At 37.6% G+C, this 24764-nt stretch overlaps 1 protein-coding gene across 15 annotated transcripts in view; it reads left to right on the forward strand.

Moving 5' to 3' along the window:
• The window catches only part of KCNT2 (potassium sodium-activated channel subfamily T member 2), a 143337-nt gene that overhangs the window by 51809 nt on the left and 66764 nt on the right, over positions 1-24764 (forward strand). For 14 of the 15 annotated variants that reach the window (XM_054072863.1, XM_054072864.1, XM_054072861.1 and 11 more), the window contains 3 exons: positions 2527-2601; positions 3088-3171; positions 3759-3853. In XM_054072863.1, coding sequence (XP_053928838.1) covers positions 2527-2601; positions 3088-3171; positions 3759-3853 — 254 coding nt within the window. Of the gene's footprint in view, positions 1-2477; positions 2499-2526; positions 2602-3087; positions 3172-3758; positions 3854-24764 lie in introns of those variants that run through there. The other variant, XM_054072866.1, reaches the window with a different exon arrangement.

Consider the following 24764-nt stretch of genomic DNA (forward strand, 5'->3'; position numbering starts at 1 on the left):
TTGTTGCTCTTCTCTGGACATGCTCCAGAGCCTCAACATCCTTCTTGTGGTGAGGGGTCCAGAACTGAACACAGTATTCGAGGTGCGGTCTCACCAGTGCTGAGTACAGAGGGAGAATAACCTCCCTGGACCTGCTGGTGACCCCATTTCTGATACAAGCCAAGATGCCGTTGACCTTCTTGGACTTTGCTAATCAACCTTCTGAACAGGCCAAAGTCTGCCCTCTGGAAGTTTAATGTGACTGTTTTGCTAACCCCCTTCTTAATCCCACCTAGAACTGAAAACCCTATCATCTCATGATCGCTTAATCCCAGGCGTCCTCCAACCGTCAAATCCCCAACAAGACCTTCTCTATTCACAAACAGCAGGTCTAGGAAGGCAACCTCCCTTGTTGGTTTGCTAACCAGTTGTGCAAGGAAGTTGTCTTCGATGCACTCCAGGAACCTCCTAGACTGTTTCCTTTCTGCTGTATTGTACTCCCAGCAGACATCCGGAAAGTTAAAGTCTCCCACAAGGACAAGAGGCAGAGATTTAGAGACTGTCCCCAGCTGTTTATAGAAGAGCTCATCAGCAGCTTCTTCTTGGCTGGGTGGTCTGTAACAGACTCCTATCACAAAGTCCCCTTTCTTGTGGGCTCCTCTGATTTTAACCCATAGGCACTCGATCCCGTCCTCACCGTAATCCAGTTCAAGAGTATCAAAGCACTCTTTGACATAGAGGGCTACCCCGCCTCCTTTCCTACCCTTCCTGTCCCGCCTGAAGAGTTTATATCCCAACATAGCTGTACTCCAGTTATGTGAGTCATCCCACCACGTTTCTGTGATGGCAATGACATCATAGTCACCTTGCCCTACAACAGCTTCCAGCTCATCCTTCTTATTGCCCATGCTGCGTGCATTGGTGTAAATGCACTTCAGCTGGGCTGATGAACCTTCAGCCCTCGTAAAGGGAAGAGAGTTTATTCTCGATTGACTGGTCCTTGGAATAACTAATTCCACAGACCCAGTTTCATCCTTACTGTCCCCACTTGTACTCGCCCTCACTTGCCCTGTTGTGGTGTACTGGTGGTCCTCTCCAGCACAGCATTCCTCAGCCACCGGTTTCCCACTTCCAGGCTCGTTCCCAACTAGGCTGGTCTCCTCCCCTTCCCCCTTCACATCTAGTTTAAAGCTCTATTTAAGAGCCTAACTAGATTTTTAGAGATAACTTTAGTCCCCCTTGGAGACAAGTATGACCCATCCCTAGTAAGAAAACCTGGGGGTGGGTGGGTCACCCCATGATCAAAGAAGCCAAAGCCTCTCTCCTCACACCAGGCTCGGAGCCAGGCATTAATCATCTGTATGTTCCTGACCTCCTGTTCCATATTCCTTAGTATTGGGATAGAGGTAAACACCACTTGTGCTCCAGAGCCCTCCATCATCTTCCCTAAAGCCCTGAAGTCTCTTTTGATGGCTTTCAGCTTTCTTCGCTGTAAGTCATCATTACCTATTTGAAATACTAACAGGGGATAGTAATCCGTTTCCTTCACCAAGGAAGGGAGTTTCCTATTGATATCCCTCACTGATGCCCCCGGCAAGCAGCAGACCTCCCTGTGGAGCGGGTCTGGTCTGCAGATGGGACCCTCCATTCCTTTAAGAAGGGAATCCCCTAAGACAATCACTCTCCTATTTTTCTTGACAGAGGATGTTTTTAGGGCCCTCCGAGGATGCTGGAGCCTAGGGAATGTTTCCAGGCTGTGGGGACCATCTCCTTCTTCCTCTGCTTCTTCCTGGGGGATAGGTTCTACCTGCAGCGTTTCATATTTATTTCTGAGGGCTATCTGGGGGTTAGTTGTCCGGGTGGGAGGAGCAGGTTTCCTGCGCCGGACAGGAACTTGCTGCCATCCCCCATCTCTTGTTCCCCCTGCCTCACAGATTATAGGATCGAGCTGCTCCGCCGCATTGGCTCCAGCAGCCTGCTGGATTTGTGCGAGGGCACTACTCCAAAGATCTATGTCCCTCTCACATTCCTTGATAGTCCTTAACCTGTTCACCTCCTCCCTCAGCTCTGCCACCATGTGAAGGAGTTCTGCGACTCGTGCACAGCTCCCACAAGTGTAGCCGGTACCAGAGGCACGGGCTGGTGTGGGAGGGGGGCACTGCCTACAGCCCATGTTCATTAGCTAAGAGAAGCAGTTGACCTGTTAATGCAACTTAAATTCTTCTTTTGAGTTGTCTTACTAACTAGGTTATAGTAAGAGATTATATCGTTATATGGAAACAGAGAGCTGCTCTATCAAAAATACAACTTTAAAAATATATAATTTTCTCTGTAAGGTACATTATGAGAAACAGTAAGAAAAATAGGCCAGAATGGCCTATATTCACATTTGACATATGTGTTTAAATCTGAGATGAATGATCTTCCTGAAATTCAGCTGATGAGAGAGACTCCATATGTGGCATTGGAATATCACATGTGTATTTAATCAGAACTCTACGTAAGCCTGCTGTGACATGGTGGGTCTTTTTTTCCTTTTCTTTGAAGGGAAATATCTGGGAACAAATTCTGAGAATACCCTTTCTCCTGGAAGTAATTAATGCCGTCCCTTTCATCATCACGGTAAACATATTTGAATTAATACATTTGCATATTGTACTTTTATAACTGCACAAGTACTCTTAATTTTTATTGAAGTAAATTTGAATCTTATATGGATGACAAATTTGTGCCTGTATGAACAGAAACTTGTCAACAACAAGAAGATGGTTTGCTACTTGAATGAAGTAATAATACAGATCACTTTCCCCTTCCTCACTGGCAGGGGACAAACAAACCACAAACACTCTAACAAACTAGAGCACAATCAATAGACTAAACCAGCTAGATTTAAAAATCTAAGAATCTCTGGTGTCTGCAGTGAAAACTATTCTTCTTTTATAAAGTTATCTTATATACAGTTCATCACAAAGGAAGAAAAAAATGTTACTTGAAGCCATATTTCACACTACAAATATGTTAATTTTTTTTCTCAAGTGTTTAATTGAATAGAAAAGCTCTATTCTTGAATAGAAAGGCTTTTAATGAATTTGTTAATTTTTCTTTCAGATTTTCTGGCCAGACCTAAGAAACCTGTTTATTCCTGTGTTTTTAAATTGTTGGCTGGCAAAACATGCTTTAGAGAATATGATTGTAAGTATGACAAAGGAAATAACTATTTTAGAGTTTTTATTTTTTTACTGTATTGTCTTTAGTGGGATGTTGGCTGTGCAGTCCACAGTCCAAATTTAATAGAAAACTAACCAGATCTGTATTTAGATTATACAAGTGGTCAGGCATTGCAAAACAGCTTTCTGCATCAAAATCAGAAAAAATAAGGGATCAACTGAAATCTCAATTAGTATATATTGTTACTGTGCCAATAAGGGAAAGCTGGAATGGCTGGTTCTTTTGCTACTGTTCCATTCATACACAATTGCAGGGATTTCAACTGCTGCGCCTTAATTGGTCCTTGCATCCTGTAATTTGTAAGATAGACATGAGCAGATAGACCTTAAGGCAGCTTGCGAAAGTATCAGAGTTGTGCAGAAATGAACAAAGAACTAGTTAAATAATCACAGAATCACAGCTGGCTCTTTTGCGCCCTTCTATATGAGCAGCAAATTCTAAGTGCATTTGAAAGACTGCATTTTATCAGGGCACTATATAATTCCTCTAGAATCAGCTTATGCCTTATTAATTCAAAACAAAAAGATGACACCTGTTTTCCATTAATATAGAATGATCTTCATAGAGCCATCCAACGCACACAGTCTGCAATGTTTAACCAAGTCCTCATTTTAATATCTACCTTACTATGTCTTATCTTCACTTGGTAAGTGGCCAGATCCCCTGCTTTTTATTATATATATTGGCTTTTCATCCTGTACTACATGGTGATAAAGCATGCATCGTGGAAATCATGCTTTGAAATAAAAAGAGTAATATGTACTTGCAGTGAAAGTGTTAACCAGCACCTGGTACTACTGGGGTCTTGATACACTGGGTTTGGAAACAGAATGTGTGTGCATGGGAAAGCAATCATTCACAGTCTTAAGGAAGGAAATACAGATGATGTGGAAACACGGGAGAAAGGAGTGGGGAAAAATTTGTATATGTACCGAGATTGTAATTTTAGCAGAAAAGTCACTCAGATTTGAAGAATAGCAACAGAAGTACCCATACTAATTTAGCCTTCCTCTGGCTGGTGTGGCAGACAGAAAAATATGCAAGATCTCAACCTTATCACTCTGATAACCAAGTCATGTTCCTATAAGGAGTATATGGGATAACTGTTAATAATCTAGTTCACAGAAAGTGTAGATTTTATTAATCTAAATTACAGAGAGTAGTGGATGGTAGGTTCAAATAACCAAAATGTGTTACTCTGAAGAACTTTTTACTGCAAGACCTCTAAAACTTGAATTTACAGGAGTTTGGTAAGCATGGAGAAAAATCTGTTGAGGCCGTTAAATCTAAACACAGTTAGTTAATGAAATTAATGAGATTATTAGAGGCCAGGAGAAGATCCACAGGAATCAGCATTTTGTTGCCCCACTTCTATCCTATGCCCTAGGGGTCTGCTGTTGACCACGTCTGGAGACAGATAAAGTAGACTACATGGGTCTTTGGTCTCACCGGGTATGGTCGTGCCGATATTTGTATAAATGGATAGTGCTAATAATGTAGCATGGTAGCTCAGTGAACATACAAAATCTTTTCAGCAGTAGTGCCCAAGAAGCAAATATCCTATGTGGGGAGAAAAAAAGTAGATTAAGAATGTGTGTGTTACAAGGCAGTGTACAAGGGGGAAGTAAAGACAGAAGATGATTCTGTGTGGAAAGGCTAAATCACCTGTATTTATTTTTCTAGACAGTGTGTCTTTGGGTCAGAACACTGATAAAGCTTGATCTGGCATTTTGGACACAGTGATTTGATTTTCTCTTATTTTATTTCTTTAGCTTGTTTTTTGGATAGCCACTGTTATGTGCTGCCTAACCTTTTTGGTAATAACAGTGTAAAATAACACATGGCCTTTTCCAGTCTTGTGCCTCTCTGTCCTTTATTCAAGAACTTTGTTCTAGCTGGTGGCAAAACAAATGGTCCAATTTTACCCTTTGTCTTATGGCCACACAACTGCATAATCACAAATGCTGCCTGTTCTAAGCAGTAATGAATTTCTGTGAGATTAAGTTTCCTATTGAATATTATGACACTTAAAGAGGAGATTTTATGTGAATAGAGACAACAGTACTTGAACCAGAATGCATGTATTTCTGTCACTGTAGCACTTGAACACTTTGAGTTGGCTTTGATTTTCCTTTTAAAATTTTTACAGTAAAAAGCACTGTTGAGTAAGTAAGACTTAGATTAGATACTAGGAAGAACATTTTTACTGTGAGGGTGGTGAGACACTGGCACAGGTTGCCCAGAGAAGGTGTCGATGTTGCATCCCTGGAGGTGTTCGAGGCCAGGTTGGATGGGGCTTTGAGCAACCTGGTCTAGTGGAAAGTATCCCTGCCCATGGCAGGAGGGTTGGAACTAGATCGTCTTTAAGATCCCTTCCAACCCAAACCATTCTATGATTCTGTTCTATCATTATATGAAATGTGCCTTCACCATTTTAATTAACCTATTTCAATATTTTACTGAACTGCTGAAGAAAATATGTATCCAATTCTTAATGAAGTAAGCTAGTAGCAACTTTTCCTAAGAACTCACTGTGACAATCCCTGTTTGAATATGGTATAGAAGCTGCAGCTAAACAGAGCATCTTGCTCGCCATCAGGCTTTTTGATAACTGACTGCAAAACATACAGAAAATGGCAGGGTCACCTACAGTAATTATGTCTGTTCTCAACAGCTGCAGATACCAGGTCTTTATACATAATTATATACTGTCCTATTTTTGACCCTGCTAGACTTCAAAATAAGCTAAATAGGATGAAAACACCCAGTAATGCAATAACTAAGGAAGTGAAGCATTTTTGGAATGACTTAAGAATAGTTGTTCAAGCATCTGCAGCTTGCCTAAGACTGGAGTTCTTTTTAGGCAATTACTATTGCTTACATGAATACGCGTAATGGCATTTTTACACCTTTTGACTTATCTATGAATGACTACATATTACAAAGTATATTTTAAAAATGCATAAAAAATTCTCTATAAACAGTCAAAATCAATTAGCTTAGTATCTTTGGTTATGTTACACTTGAGACAGTGTTTCATTTTAAGAGGCATCATTTAGAGCTTACATGACTTTCTTTGTGCTGAAAGAGGGGTAAAGTCCGTTAAGGATGGCTTTCATCAGACTATCTTTCACATTTTCTGCAACAGCAAGTAGTAACCAAGTGTATTCCCCCTAAACATAGAACAATAATTAAGTTCCACCTCATGCATCATTGTCAAACCCATCAGTTGCATCTCCACAACAAGGCTTATAAAGAGTGGTTACACATGCAGACACATTTCAACTTGTGTCTTATAACTCAAGTGTAACCTTTCAGATGAAAAGTTTAAAAATTAAATAATCTAATTTTACTGCTAATTAGCTAACCTCAACATTTTTAGAAATCATTATTGAATCTATCCTTTGTGCTCAGAATACCATGGGAAAAGTATCCTGTATTTTTTCATACAGTTCACAATTTTCTACATTATTACAGAACAAACAGTAATCACATAACAAGATTTTTGCTCTTTGCTCCACTCTTTGATTTTTGAAGATAATTGTTTATGGATCTGGGCATCTAACTCATTTGCAGATCAAGAAATTCAAAAGATTAACTCCGTGTATTTGTAGTTTAGAGATTACCTGCAAGGTGTTTTTTTTTTCTCTTTTCTTATGATTTCAAAGGTAGATTTGACTATCCAATGATTTTTCATTCCTTAAATACCTCAGTAGCCTCCTATCCAGACCAATTATACATATACTAAAAGATGTGTACTCCTACATGACGCTGTTCAGCAGTTACTGAGTTCTACTGAAAATTACGTACCTAGTCAAAGTATACGTTGTGTCATTTAGCTGATGGATATTGGCACTTGTTTGTCAAATGGAATACTAATCATTTCTGTAAACTGTACAAGAAGACAAATAATGGTGAAGGTCTATTTCAGGCATCTTTCTGTGACACAGTGAGTCATCTATTAAGACATTTTGCTTTTAAAATCAGTGTTACTCATGTATCACCAATGTGGAATTATTAGCTTGTCAAAAAGGTGGCTACAAACTATTTGAAATGGGCATTTATTTTTTTCATACTAATGACTAAGAAGCCTGCACAAACTTCACTTATGTCTTCATTGAAAACTGACTGGGGTCAATCTGAACATTTTTTTTTACCCTTCAGTGCTTTCGATGTAAGTAAATTAGGATGTTTCCACACTGACTTACAGAAAAAATGTTCTATGCCAACACTGTAGCCTCTATTTCAACTACTCAGTTAAAATTCTTGTCTGGAGGAAACAGTATGAGTAAGTTGGTTGTAAGGATGAAAACAAATCCAGACCAAGATATAGTCCAAAGAAGACAAATCAAGACCTTCAGATTTGGAAGGCGTTGTTACAGAAAAAAATCAAATAAAAAAGGATTAATTCTATATAATGGTAGATAAAATAAGACATCTCAATCCTCAAATTCTCTTTATTATCAAGAAGTAGACAGACAACTCAGAGGGCATTGCAGATCTGAAGGGAACTAAATCACCACATGGAGGTCTGTGCTTCTGTGTCCTTCTGTGTTGATTAAATCAGGAGTCTACAAAGGCAGTTCTCCAAGAAAGGTGCCCAGCATTAAGTAGGATGACCTTGAAGAATGTCGGTGGACAATGTAATGTAGAATAAAATGGGCATTTTGGGTCTATATTTTTTTTCTGTGATGCTATGTTTTGTTTCTCGGTGCTCAGGCCAAATCTCAGTTTATGATGTAGAGAGGTTTTCTGCTTTCAAAAACAGTACAAAATTAAACTGGAATTCTGTAATTTAGCTTGATCAAATCCAATGATCCTAAAGTGGTAAAACACATGAAGTCTCAGGGTCTAACAGACTAAATGGGAGTTACAGAATTTCAAACTGAGACTGTTATGGAACATTTAATTGAAAGTTCTAAGTAACTGTAAATAATACAAAATAAATTATTCAACTATTACAGGAATCCCACAAAGTGCTACGGTAATAGCAGTTGTGCTTTTCTTTCTCTGAAATAAAGCAGATCTGTCAGGAAATTGCTTGCTTCAAGCAAAGTATCTCTGTTTTCTGTTTTGAGAGATTCCTGTGCTGTGCTCTCCAGGCATAAACAAATAGATCTAGGAGTAGGCCAGGTAGCACGTGTAGTACCTTCCAAATCCATTGTACTATCTTCTACCTTACCCTTGTCCTGTTTCTCAATTTCTGGAAACAGGGCAGTGGGTACAGGTAGTTTTCCTGAGTGCGTACTGAGGTCTACTTCAGGCACTACCTTAACACTTCCTTAGGTGATGGGACTACAAAAAGGCTGTGCAGCCTCTGAAAGGTCAATAACAAAACATTTCTTTAAATATCCATTTGTTATTTGTGAACAATCTATAAATTCAATTGAAATTTATCTGAACTGTCGCCTTTTGAGAAAACTGTGTGCATGAACACAAAGACAACAGTTTCATCAGCTTTGGAAGCAGAAGCAAATATTACCTGCAAAGTTTATCTTTTCTTAGGTATAGGAATTTCTAAGGTGGCTTTGCTAAAATCTGCTGGATAAGAAGCATGTGAAAACAGACTTTTGCCATGAAGAGTTGCCAGTCTAGATTATTTAAATGAAATACAAATTCAGATAAAACTACTACTGTTTCTAATGGAATCCAGACTTATGGGATGGGTCACACATTTTTCACATTTACTAGCAGTGGGGATCCTTTGCTTACATTGGTATTATTAGCACCTAAGGGCAAAGACTTTGAAAAGTCTTGATGAGAAACTGTAACGGAAAATTACAATGACAAAATGTAATTAAAACCCCAACTTGCTTCTTGAATTAATGCCTTTGCTTATTTTTGTAACTATTGTATTGTGACTGCATAGAGATATTACCATATATAAATTCGTTCTGTTTTCTTTTTTTTTTTTTTTCCTTTCCTTTGGTTGATAGCATGGAATTTCTAATAAAACATTTTTTAAAAAAAATTCTTGCATGTTTAAATTCGAGAATTCAGATCTTAAAAAAGATGATTAGTGCTGTTGAAGAGTGCTGCTTAAAAAGTATAGAATAAGGACAGGCTACTGCAAAAAACTGTTGTTTCTGAAAGGCATAACAGAAATTGTGTTTATTATAGGCAGAGGAAAAGTATGGAAGCTCAATGAAAATTCTTTTTGGCTACCATCAAACATGGTTTCTATGGAAACCTAGATAATCATACAGTGATTTTCATGCTATTTTAGTTATTAATTTGGTAGTGACATAATATTTCCTTTGTTAATCTTTTTAGTTGTTTCTACGTAGTTATTTCTAAAATAATTACATCAGCATCTTTCCCATGCTACGTACGGGGAATTCTTTGTGCAACTGATGGAACATTTAAAACTAGACACACAGACCAACAAGATTAATAATAAGTTGAATAGTCTATTTAGTGTCAAAGTCACAGAGGTTTGAGAGATCAATCTAAATTGTCTTCTGAGTGTGAGAGATACATTTGTAGTCATCTTGTCTTCTGCAAACAAAAAATAATCAGAAAGACTGAATGGTAGCTCAGAAAGCTGCCCTTCACAAAGCCTTTGTAAAACAGAGTGTCAACAACAGACACTTTTTATAAGTCCTCCTTTTTGTATAAATCCTCTTTTTTTTTAATATGTAGAGAAATATTAAATTAAGGAAGTAAACAACATGATTAAGAGATTTCTGTTGTTTTATTACACCTTGGAATATGTGTTGGGCTTCAGGTATTTGTGATCTTTTCAAGTTATAATCAAAACTTTGCTGATTTTCTAGCAAAGGTTGCAGATCATTTATTAACCTGAAAATCAGTAAGTTCCAAACTGAGTTTAGATAGAGGTGTGCAAAGTTAAATTCGAGTAAATTTGAAAGACAAAATAAACTCATCTACATTTTTTGTTCTCTATTGTTGTATGACACTATCTTAATGTTTTGTATGGTATGTTATAGGTCAGGTAAGCCATCCTTGGACAATGTAATGGCAATTTCATGATCTAGTATTCTGTTGTTTTAATCAATATTTTCAATTGACACTAGGAAGAATTTTCAGCATGGCTTGCAAAACCTTTACTCCTGGTGAGAGTTAGACATTAAATTACTTTCCATTCTGAAAGTTCCAGCCTCTGTCTTGTGAATCATTTGTGATTGTTCTCTTCTACTCATTTTTTTTCAGCTAGGTGAATGTACTGAAAACTCAGTAACCAGAATCTGCACATTTAAGTAAAGTATAAAAATAGATGCAAAACCAAACTCTTGCCCAAGGAAGAGATAAAATGTCTCATGTTCTTTCTCAATACTTTCCTCAGTAAGTTTCATGTGATGTAAAAATGTCTCTTAGACACCAAATGCTGCTAGTATTTACAATAATCTGGACAACTTTTCATTAAAGTTGCATTGAGAATATACACAATGTTTTGCAAAGCATTGTGCACTCTGAATATGCCATTGGGCGAACAATTTTTTGGCCTTTATTATGACATCTTGTAATACAGTAATAATATTATCAGATACGTGAGAGGCAAAGGTGGTTCTGGTAGCCAAGACCAGTACTGTTATGAAAAGCATTAAAAAAAAAGCAAATGATTTTGAGTTATATAATATTTGGACTGTTAGAAACAAAATTCTAAAAGACTGCATCTCCATAGTATCCTTTCCTTATCAATCATATTTTGAATCAAGCTACTGCTAATATTAACTAGGTATGGCTTGCCAACATGTGTAAAGCAACACAGAAAATTCTTCAAAGTTAATCTAAATGCAATCCGGCCCTTGTACTTTTGCAGGAACATAGCACTGCACCAAATGACTATAAAGAATAATAGCAAAACCTGCTTTAATTTTCTGTGTCCCTTTGATGTACGTAAGGACAGATCTGGGGTCATAAGTATAATTCCATAATTGTCCCCATGATTTAATAAGGGGGGATTTGGTGAAAATCTGTAAGTGATTATCCAAGGAGCAAGGCCAAATAAGGACTTTCAAAGAGAAATAGAATGCCATATTCTGTTACCAAAAATCAATTACCATATTTTCTTCTGTGGAATATGCATTTGAGATATGTATATCTTCAAAATTATTAGCACTTGAAAAAGACCTACAGAAAAAACCCAGTCAGAGAAAAGGTTTTGGGGGCTGAGACATTGCGAGAGGGTGGTTAACTAAACAAATGTGCAAAGCATGGCAGATATTAGGATGGGGGTTCTCAAGTAAGCTTTCCATTGGTTTTTAAATACACCCCACCCCCCCCCCCCGCTGCTGAATCACAGGTTTGTAAGTAGATATCTTGTGTAAAATATAAATGTTACGTATGCAAAATGTGCATATTACCTTCAGAAAAGGGGTGGCAAGAATAACTTCAGTAAAATAAAATAAAAGTTGATCTGGAATACAACCAGACTCTGCAGGTTGCGAAATATTGTATCACCATATTGGTAAAAGAAATCTTAGGTTTTGCTTTCGTTTTAGGAAGACTGCAATACAAGCAGGTAATGTCACCCTTAAAGAGGCATTTTGATCTATAAAATAAGTGTTTAAAATCTGTCTTCATCTCTTTCATTACTGGAAGGCATTGTATTTTACATCCTTCGTTTTATCTTTGCAGTAAAAAGAAAAACCTAATACTCACAGGCTGTCTTTGAGAACATTATATCATTTCAGACAGTAGCAAAAAAAATGCCATGTGTAACAACAGATGACTAATTATGTTGGACGATGTTACTTCACCATTTTAAATTCAACGCCTGGCAGCAAACCATCATCACTCACTATTCCTGGCTCAAAAATGAAGTTGTCTTTAACATGCAGACTTTAAAAAAAAACATGTCTCTCATTGACTGATTCATTAGGCTGACAAACTATTTTACTTTACTAAAATTTGGTGTTTATGGTGGTTTATGCTAACACATTTAACTGTATTATTAGATGCCATCAGTTATTCTGGTTCTCTGATGAGCAGTAACTCATTATGGTGATTTATAATCAGCATAATTCTTTAGTGATTTGTCTACTTCTGTTGTCTTTTTTGTATTCCAACTGTTTTTTAAGGGTGTGAAGTTTAGCAAAGATCATATTTCTTAAATCAGAAAGTGAAGAGTTAAAAAAGATGGTAATACAACTTTAGCCATGCTAACAGAAGCTGGCATCAGCCACTAGGAATTAAATTATTTACTGACACTGTTTGTATTAGGCATAACTTCATGGAATACTGAAAGGATATCTCAGGATATCTCATAATAGATATCCTATTATGAGAAAGGATATTTCATAAAACTTTGGCAGAGTTAGGGGTGTGATATGAGATGATCTAAAAGAAGATGGATTTTAATTCATTTACAATGAATATTAAAAGAAAAAAAATCTCATTTTTATCTTCTATATCCTTGGTATTCTATTAGAAATTGCTAAAATTTTTAAACAGTTGTTTTTCAAACAGGTAAAGACTACAAGGATAAACAGTCGTCCAAAGGTAGTATCACATTTGAGTGATAAACAGATAAACAGAGAAGTTAAATGTGCATGGATCCCTCTAACTCACCTCTGTGTAATATTGTTTCCATTAGCAATAGGGGCCCTATCCACAATGCCAGAGTTGTCACATGCCAAAAATCACTTACTGAGCTTAAATAAAATTAGTAAAGAATTAAAAGTATGACTCGTTACAAAAATGTTACTTATAAACTTAATCTCTGATAATTATTCGTGGACTTCAACAAAAGTCTTTACCAAAACATATATGTCTGTCAATTGCTTGACCTAGTCAACTTAATTTCAGAGTGCCTGCAAAATTAATCTCTAAATGGTATCTCAGCTCCAATAAAACTGTATTTCTAGCACTGTTAACAAATAGCACTTTCCATTCTCCCTCTCCTCAACAAAGTAGAAATCTGTAAATAAAGTCCCTTTAGGGTAGAATCTAAATAACTAACACTCTGATTAATGAGTTCTGTACTTCCACTGGCAATTAAAATCTTCTCCTAAAAAGAGTTAAAAAAATTAAATTATATTGAATTTTACTATCTCTCAACCTTAGTAAAATATCTAACTTTATGCTTATAAACTCAAATGTAAGCTTAATGGCCCCATCTTTTGCAAAACCAAAGCTATATTTTTTGTCTCTGGAAATCGTGCAGTGCTGCAATATAGGTGAAAAATTTTGTTTACTGTCTATTAGGGTGGACGTGCCTGAGTCACAGCAATAAGGAAGAAAAAATAATTGGTATTCATTTAGTAAACACTTCAGTACAAAACGTGGGTTGACTTTGCAGACTGAAAACCTAACAATGGGCAGGAAATCAAATTCTCAGCTCCTTTGGACACAGAATACTGTATATAATTACATTCCACAGCAAAGCAGTCTGTTTACTAATATATTATAAAAAGAGTAGGAAGTTGTATAAGGAATGGGACTATTTAAAGGTATCCAATACATTATGGTCGCCTGTAATTGCATGCATTCTGCTGATTTGCTTAGCTCTACAATGTAAGTACAAAACTCTGAATGGCATTCCAATAAAATTTTGAGTTACCTTTTAATATTTTCAGGACATTATTATTACCGGATTACATTTATGGTGAACCTTAGTCAACTGTTGAGAGTCAGCACTTATACTTAATTTGCTTTTCAGTTTACAGTGCGTTGTTACCATCAAATTAGATAGAGTCCTATCTTTTACAAGTTTGTTATCTTAGTGATGAGCAGTGAAAACAAAGTAAATGGGAGTATTTTGTGCAAAGAAGTTGAAAATAAAATTACTGATGAGAGGGCACAGCTACATGTGGGTATGTATGTGCACTTACTAGAATTGGATAAATATGGGAAAAATGATTGTGGGTCATGTTTCAACAGTACTCCTTCACTCGATCATTTTGTTGACTTTGTTAATATTCTAAAAATAAAAAAGTAAAAACTGCAGCAAATAAAATGCCAAGTACTTCATCTTGAATATTGAGAGTGGAAGTCTAATTCTAAGGGCTGAAGTGAGTACACAGAAGGAATAAAAATCTTACTGGATATTCTCCATGGGCTAAGCAATTGAGGGTAAATTATACCAAACAAAATGTAGCAGAGACTAACAATGTATTGTGCTGTCAGTCCTGGCAGTCACGGTGAGTCTTTCTTCTTCTGCCTTCATCTTTCCAGTATTGTAACGAGATCATTAATCTCGTACTATTTTGCTGGCTACTTGAATCAGCTCCTGTGTTCACTCAATATCTGCTGGTTATTGGTCATCCTGGTGAAACCTGTGTTCTTCCTTTAAATAATGAGAATAATCAAGTACACTATTTTGAAAATGTAGCTAGTTGGGATTTCATCATAAACCAACATAAACACACTTGTGTTTGTTTAACAGTCACACCTCAGAGTTTGGAACAATCCTGTGAGGTTCTGGATTTTATTGATTTTTAGAAAGAGTTATAGACATAGATTTTTAGACAGAGTTATATGCATAGGTCCATTTGAATTATAGCCAAAGAAATTATCCGTCTTGAAAGTTTTTCTTTAAGCAAACACATGGTCAAAACAGGTGGCCCAAAGAAGAAAACTCAGGTGTAATTTATAAAAACACCTATGACTTTCAGGAAGCTTGTTAGCTATTGTAAAGTTCAGTCTTTTTCACTGAACCGAAATGTCTAGTTGAGAACATCGTCAGGACTCCACCAGTGTTAATGATAGTGAGGTGAAGAAGGAGAAGGGTGATGAAATCATGGAGCTTTCTGGTCAAACCAGACAAGACATAGTCTAAGGTATCCAAATCCTCTGGCTCATAGATAGAAGAAATGCTAGGTTTCTAAGCAGAAACTCAAGCCTTAAAGGAGCCTAATTATGTAATATATGATGTAATATATTGCTTTTATCTCCTAGCAGTTGCCTCCTATAATTTTTCCTTGCACCAGACGTCTGTTTAATGTTTGCCCCGTTTCTGGTATTGCGACAAACCTTAATAAACCAAAATTGAGCCTGCTGATTAAATATGTGTTATTCACAGGACAGTTGTTTCTCTGGTCGCTGCCTAAACAAGTTCTCTCAAGCTAAGACAGCAGATCAGCAAGGAGGTAACTATGAAGCAGAAATACCTTTCCAGTAGGAATACAAACAAGAAAAAAATACTTACATGGCATACATTTTCACTTATGCTCTTGTTTTTTTTTTAACAATAAATTATTATGCAATAAAGGAGTCAAAGCATACCATACGATTATGTTTTTAAAAAAACGAGGGACATACCTTAAGTCACAGAGGTGTTTCTGTACACCTCTTTTGAATTTATTACTACTTTTTTCAGTAAACATTCTACTCATCATGAGACTACAGATAGGGTTCTAAATAGACGAGAGACTGGACATCAGTGCGGTTGTCTTTAGGCCGCCCACACAGCTGCCCATTAACCAGCTTGATGGACTCTACCCTTGAAAAGCAGCAACACTGTATTCTTCCATTTTGCTTGCTATCTGTTTGAACCATCTTTCTCTGTCTTAGAATCATAGACTAGTTTGGGTTGGAAAAGACCTTAAAGATCATCTAGTTCCGTTCCCCCATGCCATGGGCAAGGATATCCCACTAAATCAGTCTGCCCAAGGCCCAATCCAAACTGGCCTTGAACACCTCCAGGGATAGGGTATCCACAACTTCTGTTGGCAACCCGTTCCAGTGTCTCACTGTTCTCATGATGAAAAAATTCTTCCTAATGTCCAGTCTAAATCCACTCCTCTCCAGTTTACACCTGTTCCCCCTCATCCTATCCCCACAAGCCTTTATGAACAGTCCCTCTCCAGCTTTCCTGTAGGCCCCCTTCACGTACTGGAATGTCTCTATAAGATCTCCTCAGAGCCTTCTCTTCTCCAGGCTGAACAAGCCCAACTCTCTCAGCCTGTCCTCGTAGGGAAGGTGCTCCAGCCCTCCGATCATCTTTGTAGCCTCTGGATCTGTTCCAACAGCTCCATATCCTTCTTACTTTGAGGATTCTAGAACTGGACACAGTACTCCAGATGAGGTCTCAGAAGATAAAGAATATCTTAAGAATATCTTAAGAATGTCTTAAGAATATTAGTAATAATAAGAATGTCTTAAGAATACCGTGGAGTGTAGCAGCTAAATTGAGGACAAACTAATAGAAATGCATGTGCATAGGATCTACTTATGTTGTCCAGATCCTGAAAACCCCACTGGCACCTGCAGAAGTATCTGTGTAACTATTTTTCAGATTTTTCTGCACTGTTGCTAAGACCGAAGTCACCCTCCCATAATCAACCAATGTCACATTACTGTCCTTCACAATCTCAACAGTTCTGCAGAAAAATAAGGAAGATAATGACAGTACCCTAAGACTGGAACAGGCTGGTAAGAGCTGAGAACAATCAAAGAAATGAAGCAGAACTTGGATGTTCCAAGGAGGCTACTGCTTTGACAATAACTAGAGGCTTTATTCTTTTCTTTAATAGTACCAAATGCTGACAACACCTATGCATATGGAAGAAGTTTAAATGATGCCATATTTGTGCACATAGCATCAAAAATATTGAAGGGAAACACTCATAATGATAACAGAGAAAAGACCATTGACGAGTTAGTGATTTCAAGCACAGCTTGAAGTTCAAGAAGTGTACACCACTATCCCGATGTGATCTGACTACAGCTATTTACCTTAAATACTATTTATAAATGTAAGTTTTCCAGAAGGAAATCCCATTACTTAAACTTTTCACCTATATTTCACCTGGTTTTATCCAACATCCAGAGATGCAGAAAAGAGATATGTCCACCTAACTTGTCACCTGGAGAAGAAACCTGTCTGCTTGCTTTATTTTATAAATGTAAGGGAGTTACTGCATTTTAAAACAGCACATCTTTATAATTTAAATTATGTTATTTTTACTGATTCTTTATTATAAATACTAGAGAATGTGCTCATTTTCATTGTTAAACATCTTGACAAATTATTTAAAATATCATCTTTAGTTCATAAAAATACACAGATCTACTTAAATAGTAAGTAGTGCAACAATTAACCCCACCTGTAGCAGATTATGTTCTCGTTTAAGTTATCATAAAACTTTTACATTCACTGATCTATAAATATTAATCTGCAGAGTGAACAACTAAGAGTAAACATTGTGCAATAGAAGGAACACAGCAGATCTCTGTCTCTATGTTCCTACATAATTGTAGCATTTCACAGTGGTCTTCATTTGGCCTTCTCAAAATGTTCAAGCCTATTGTGTTCCATTTGCAAAGGGATCTGAACAGGCTGGACCCCTGGGCTGAGGCCAATGGCATGGGGTTCAACAAGGCCAAATGCCGGGTCCTGCACTTGGGGCACAACAACCCTATGCAGTGCTACAGACTGGGGGAAGAGTGGCTGGAGAGCTGCACAGAGGAGAAGGACCTGGGGGTAATGGTTGACAGCCAACTGAACATGAGCCAGCAGTGTGCCCAGGTGGCCAAGAAGGCCAATGGCATCTTGGCTTGTATCAGTAACGGTGTGACCAGCAGGTCCAGGGAGGTTATTCTCCCTCTATACTCGGCACTGGTGAGACTGCACCTTGAATACTGTGTTCAGTTCTGGGCTCCTCACCACAAGAAAGATGTTGAGGCTCTGGAGCGTGTCCAGAGAAGAGCAACAAAGCTGGTGAGGGGGCTGGAGAACAAGTCTTATGAGGAGTGGCTGAGAGAGCTGGGGTTGTTTAGCCTGAAGAAGAGGAGGCTGAGGGGAGACCTTATTGCTCTCTACAACTACCTGAAAGGAGGTTGTGGAGGGGAGGGAGCTGGGCTCTTCTCCCAAGTGACTGAGGACAGGACAAGGGGGAATGGCCTGAAGCTCCGTCAGGGGAGGTTCAGGCTGGATATCAGAAAAAAATTCTTCACAGAAAGAGTCATCAGGCACTGGCAGAGGTTGCCCAGGGAGGTGGTCGAGTCGCCTTCCCTGGAGGTGTTTAAGGAACGGGTGGATGAAGTGCTTAGGGACATGGTTTAGGGAGTGTTAGGAATGGTTGGACTCGATGATCCAGTGGGTCCATTCCAACCTGGTGATTCTATGATTCTATGATTTGTCCTTTGCTGTGTGCAAACCTCTCTCCTTTATTCTCAGAAAGATTATATAAAGGACAGCAAACAGCTGCCATGAGAAACAGATATTTCTCATCTGTTTCTAGCCTACATGTCTGTCTTCTACTTATTCACTCTTTAGTCTTCCAAATCTATTGTTTTTCTCAAGAAATGCTTTTCTCCCTTTTAGATGCCTATCAAAAGAATCCATAAACTCAGTAAAGATATGAAAAGCTTTTTCTAGTAGATGATATTCCATGACTAGTTCTTCTTGCTTCAGTTATATATCACATACACAAATATTGCTATATGGAATAATCACCCTACGAGCTAGTCTTGCAGGACCGAGAATGACAAGGTTAGAATTTGTGAGGTAGACTGTGCTTCATGGGGACCTCAGGGCCTATGTCCTTGCTCAGGAAAAGGCAGCATTCTGATATCAGTCTTACTTCTGCATGCCTCCTGATGATGAAGATTGCTATCGTTGTCTTTATGCTGTTCAGTCCTTTTAGATAACTGGAGATAAAACCAAGTGTGAATGAAAATTTCTGTGAAAAGGATGAGCTTAATGCAGCCATTGAGAGTTGGCTGTCAGAGCATATTAAAAGATTGTGACTGAGATATAAATAAAGCAAGCAGAAATCAGTTTCTCCCATATTTAGAAATAAATTTAACTTCTAACAGAGCTTGGGTACAACTCTGCAACAGAATATTTGCTTTAAGGAAATTTAAGCTGGAAAGAAAATTTCACCTGTGAGCTTCCCAAAAGGCTGTACTCCTCATGCCTATGGTTAAGATAGATAAGACAGGTGGTATCTGCTGTGAATCACAATTTTTAGACTACTCCAGCCTGTATTTACTATTGGTCTGAGTCTCACAACAGGATAAACAATGCATGAATCATAGAATCATTAGGTTGGAAAGGACTCACTGGGTCATCGAGTCCAACCATTCCTAACACTCCCTAAACCATGCCCCTCAGCGCCTCATCCACTCGTCCCTTAAAACACCTCCAGAGAAGGTGACTCAACCACCTCCCTGGGCAGCCTCTGCTAGTGCCCAATGACCCTTTCCATGAAAATTTTTTTTCCTGATGTCCAGTCTGAACCTCCTCTGGTGGAGCTTGAGGCCATTCCCTCTTGTCGTGTCCCCTGTCACTTGGGAAAAGAGCCCAGCTCCCTCCTCTCCACAACCTCCTTTCAGGTAGTTGTAGAAAGCAATAAAGTCTCCCCTCAACCTCCTCTTCTCCAGGCTAAACAACCTCAGCTCTCTCAGCCGCTCCTCGTAAGACAAGTTCTCCAGCCCCCTCACCGGCTTAAATATTACTTATCTGCAAATTTCTGAGAAATTTTTGCTTATGGTATTATTAACCAGAAAATTTTGCAACTGGAGGAAGTTAATTTGGCTTGTCCTGAAGCAATTGATTTAATAGCAGCAACAAAGAGTTGCACTCAAAATGCAAACAAATGTAAGGCTGTCAAGGAGATGTAGAAATGAATAGAAGTGTAGGGAATATCCATCGTTAGTATCCTTGAGAATCAAGTGAAGAGGAAGAATATAATAAGGAGAGAATTTTGACTATCAGAACTGAAGGAAAACTAAGAGGAAAATTCCCAAAATTCTATTCCACAAAAAGTCTGTCCTAAAAAGAAGTTCCAAAAATGGAGGCACTAGGAAAGGAGAAGTTGTCAGGTTTTGAGTCTAATATAAATCTAGATGAATACTTAAGAATGAAATTAAATCTATTTGTCATTAAAATATGCTGTGTTAGGCTGAAAATGAACACAATAATTTTATCTGTAACTTGTAGACCATATCATAATGCTGTAACAATTGTGAAATTGTAAGACCAATCCTATATTGAGTGTTCGTAAAATTGTATTGAATCAACTCATTTCTTAAACAATTATTTAATTCCATGAGTGAGCTTAAATGGGAATAAAAAATTTAGAAAGTTAGATATGTTGTGGACAAACTATCTGAACAGACTAAGTCTAAGGTGTTTTACCCCTACCTATTCACACAAGAAGCTGCATAAATCTAATAAACTACCGTAAAGGAATAGTGATTTCTGGGATTTTACAGACATTGAAAGATATTGCACATTTCAGTAAGAAATGAAAACACTCTTACCATAGGCAGCTTTTTTTTTTTCATGCATTTCCAGTTCTTTACTATTATTGGCTTCTTTTAGCCAACTTTCTATCACAGAATCACAGAATCACAGAATCACAAGGTTGGAAAGGACCCATTGGATCATCGAGTCCAACCATTCCTAACACTCCCTAAACCATGTCCCTAAGCACTTCATCCACCCGTTCCTTAAACACCTCCAGGGAAGGCGACTCGACCACCTCCCTGGGCAGCCTGTTCCAGTACCCAATGACTCTTACTGTGAAGAATTTTTTTCTGATATCCAACCTGAACCTCCCCTGACGGATTCTTTTTAATAAAATCTGATAATTAACATCCAAGTTTAGCATGTTTAAAATCTACCAAGTACATAGTTAAACAAGTTCTGTAGTGGTAGTGGTACAACGCTGGGCTTTGGAAATCAAAATTTTCCATGAGTTACCTCAAAAAAAAACTTATCATCAGACAGATATCCACAGTATTACAGCTAGTTAGCAGTTTTTAGGTTTTCTTCATATTTATAAGGATTTCTATTACTTTTATCATCTATGCTAGAAGATAACTGTGTACTGTTTTTCATTAGGAAATGAAATACATGTGTACTTGATCATAATCAATACCTCTGTCTTCAATTCCTATCCTGATCCTGCATACTGGGTTGGTTGCTTCTTACAGACATCTGACAAATATTTGGATGATTAATCTTTCAATTGTTAATTCAATTTAATTGAGGGAATGTGGGTGGTTTTCATAATTGTTACACCCTTATGAGTATTTCAAGACTAGTGCAGTAAACATTAAGCATGATGTTTCAAAGCATAACATATTGGGTGTATCAAATTAGAAGCTTGCATCTGAATTTTCTAGCACAGCACATATAATTTCTGCTTATTATAAATAGATTACTTAATTATTCTTCCTGAGAAAGGATAGGTATGTAATAGCATCTAATTTTGTAATGCTCTGCAGGTGAAGAGTATCTTGAAGCACTGACTGCATGATTCTATCTCCTGAATAGTAACTCTCTCCTTATGTGAGGAGACCAAAACCTCAGACTCCAGCAGGCTCTTAGCTGCAACACTATTGACGCACTGAAGGTGGAGTGCCAAGGTTTACTTTGTTTACCATCAAAGCTCTGGGGCAGACTGAAAGCATACAAAAATACAGACATTTCTTTGGATTTACAGACTGAAGTCTGCACAGACCTTTTTATGGAAATACACTGAGCTGAATGCTGCCCACGGTGGGACTCTACTTGTGCAGTCTCAATGACCAAAGTCATTTTATTGCAGCTCCGCTTCTCATTTCACAAAACACAGCAGCAGGAGTAGAAAGGTTCTCTGTTTCAACAAATATTTATATACAGTTGGTCATTTCATAATATCCTATGCTGCTTAACAAGATGTTCTGCAGTTTTTGGAAGTCACATGGCTTGCTAGTAGAAGTTTATTTTTATAAGTTGAGCTTTTGCAACCATGAGCTGCATATAATGTACCGATCTTTGGGGAAGGAAAAAGCTTACACTGTACATAAGCAATAATGATATTATCAAACACCATCTTTTAGGATAAAGATACAACTGGAATACAGAAAAAGGTGAACATTCCAGCTGAAAGATTTCCAGATTCTGTCATTTTAACATTTTGGAAATTGCACAACTACTTAACCTAGTAAATTTTTTTTTTTCCTATTTTAATGCTGTTTATTGAAAATTACTTTTCAGAAAATGAATGTTTAGAGAAAAACAGGTTTTATAAAAGACCTGAGAAACCATCATGGGACATGATAAAAATTGAAGTGTTTGATTTTCATAACCTTATAAACTTTGCTTCAGGGTATTTGGACAGGATAGACGTTGTGTGATTGCTCAAAATATGTTCTGATTGTCTCTTCCCTCCTTTACTTGCAGGACCAGAATACAAGCTTGGTAGTGTCTCATAGAGAAAAGATAATCAACATTCAGAGAATATGTATTATCAGTCAGAAGTCAACATATAATATTTCCATGTGCTTCTGATACTATGAATAAATAATAGCATTTCAGTGTCATCCCAGTTATATCAGTATTCAACCCAGAGTTCTGCGAAGTGTAAATCACGTATTTAATGATCCTGTGTAAACTAAATCTCAAGCACTGAAAGTTGTTTCTCTAAAAATGTCTAATTTTAGAATATAGGACAAAACTGCATCTGTCTCTGCCTCAGTGCCTTAAAGAAGACAGAGCACCCCACAGAGACAGCTTGCAGTATGAAAAGCAGGTGGCCTGTGTACAAAGTAGGGTGTTCTCCAGATACAGCATTAATGGAATCATAGAATGGTTTGGGTTGGAAGAGACCCTAAAGATCATCCAGTTCCAACCACCCTGCCATGGGCAGGGAAACCTTCCACTGGAACAGGTTGCTCAAAGCCCCATCAAACCTGGCCTTGAATACCTACTTTCAGGAATGGGGCATCCAAGTCTTTCTGGGCAACCTGTTTCAGTGCCTAACCACCCTCACAGTAAAAAATTTCTTGCTAATATCTAATCTAAATCTACCTTCTTTCAGTTTAAAACCACTATCCTTTGTCCTGTCACTACATGCCCTCATAAAAATTCCCTCCAGCTTTCTTCTAGGCCCTCTTTAGGTACCAGATATACTATATGCTATAAGGTCTCCCCGGAGCCTTCTTTTCTAGGCTGAACAATCCCAGCTCTCTCAGCCTGTCCTGAGCTCCAGCCCTTGGATCATTTTGTAGCCCTCCTCTGGACTCGATGTAACAGATCCATGTCCTTACTGCACCAAGGACTCCAGAAGAGAATGTAGTACTGTAGCTGAGGTCTCACAAGAGCACAGTAGAGGGACAGAATCACCTGCTGGTGACAGTTCTTTGGATGCAGCCCAGGATACAGTTGGCTTTCTGAGCTGCAAGTGCACAATGCCAGCTCCTGTTGAGTGTCTCATCAACCAGCACTCCCAAGTCCTTTTCCTCATTTCAAGGACTTAAGACAGGCAGCAGTTCAATATTAATGTCTTTGTCAAATTGTGAGGACCTTTTGCCAATTTCTTACAAAACTTCTATACACTTATTAGACTTCTAAGAGATACTATATGCCTCCTATAGCAAGATTGAAGTATCAACTGCTCTCTGACTTTAAAACAGTCGTTATTTTACTCTACAGTGTTTATTTCTGTACTGCATGTGGAGACAGGTTATTTACAAACAGTAGTTAGTTTTGGCACATAAAATACAGAAGCAAACGAAGATTCCCAGAACTGGAAAGAAAACTTCCAGTAAAACAAAGACTGAACTCTCAAAGTTCAAATACCTAAACTAAACATGACTAATTTTCAGAGATTACATTATTGTTTTTATTTTTTGTTTTTGAAGTGCAGTAGTTGTAAAGTGTTAACTTCACACTTCTGCTCTGTGTAAGTTTGTAATAAATTTTCTGATACGACTTTTGCTTTAGCAGAACCGTGGCTTGAGTTTCTGTGGTTTTTTTTTCAGTAATACTAACTCCCCTCCCTATTAAACTAATTTTGTATCATTGTTACTGATTGCTTAGGTCCACTATGAAAAGATAGCCTTGCTGAATTTACAGGAAATCTAAAATTGATATAGAAGGTGCTCAATTGGACCTTGTGTTTTAATAAGGCATTTACTGTGTGTTTATTATTACAGTTGTTTATTTTCTCCACAAGGACAAGTTAATGTGAGCATTGCCTTTGCTGAACATTCCTTTCCTGAACATTCCTTTCCTGCTTGAAATAATTATGTTTATTCAGGGCTGAGCAAGTAAATTATTGTTTCTTCAATATGAGAAAGCAGACAAGAACAGTCTGTATTGATGCATGCAGCATTTAAGCATCTTTTAGAAAAGAAGCTTAACAATTTAGAAGAAAAAAGTGGTTACTACTATTCATATAAAGAATTTGGTTATATTACAAGGTGTAGGTTGTGGGGAATGGAGTAACTGATCCATGTGGACTTGGCTTCATGGGCAGTTGATAACTTTCCACTGCTCTCTCTATGCAGTATAATCAGGTAGACCAAATAGATAGGAACTTGCTACAGGTGCTGAGTAATGTTACTTTAGAGGCTGTAGCGGTGAGATTAAAGTATATTATTCTTGGGAGAAGGAGTAAAAGAGATAATATTTCATTTGGTAATTAGATCTCCATAAAGTTGTCTTGTGAAAGTCAGGTGTTTTTTTTTACAGTTTTGTGACCTTTGGCTGTTGTAAAAACAAAAGGCAGAGCAAGAAAAACCCTGGTAAAATTAAGACTTGGTAGTCTAATTTTGGATTTATTGATTTATTGCTTTAAAATTAAATGTAACATACATAAATAACAAATTTAAAATAGCTTCTTTTTCCATACTTTGATGCAGTGCACTCCATT

This window comes from Cuculus canorus, chromosome 8, assembly GCF_017976375.1.
Source record: "Cuculus canorus isolate bCucCan1 chromosome 8, bCucCan1.pri, whole genome shotgun sequence".
NCBI lineage: Eukaryota > Metazoa > Chordata > Aves > Cuculiformes > Cuculidae > Cuculus > Cuculus canorus.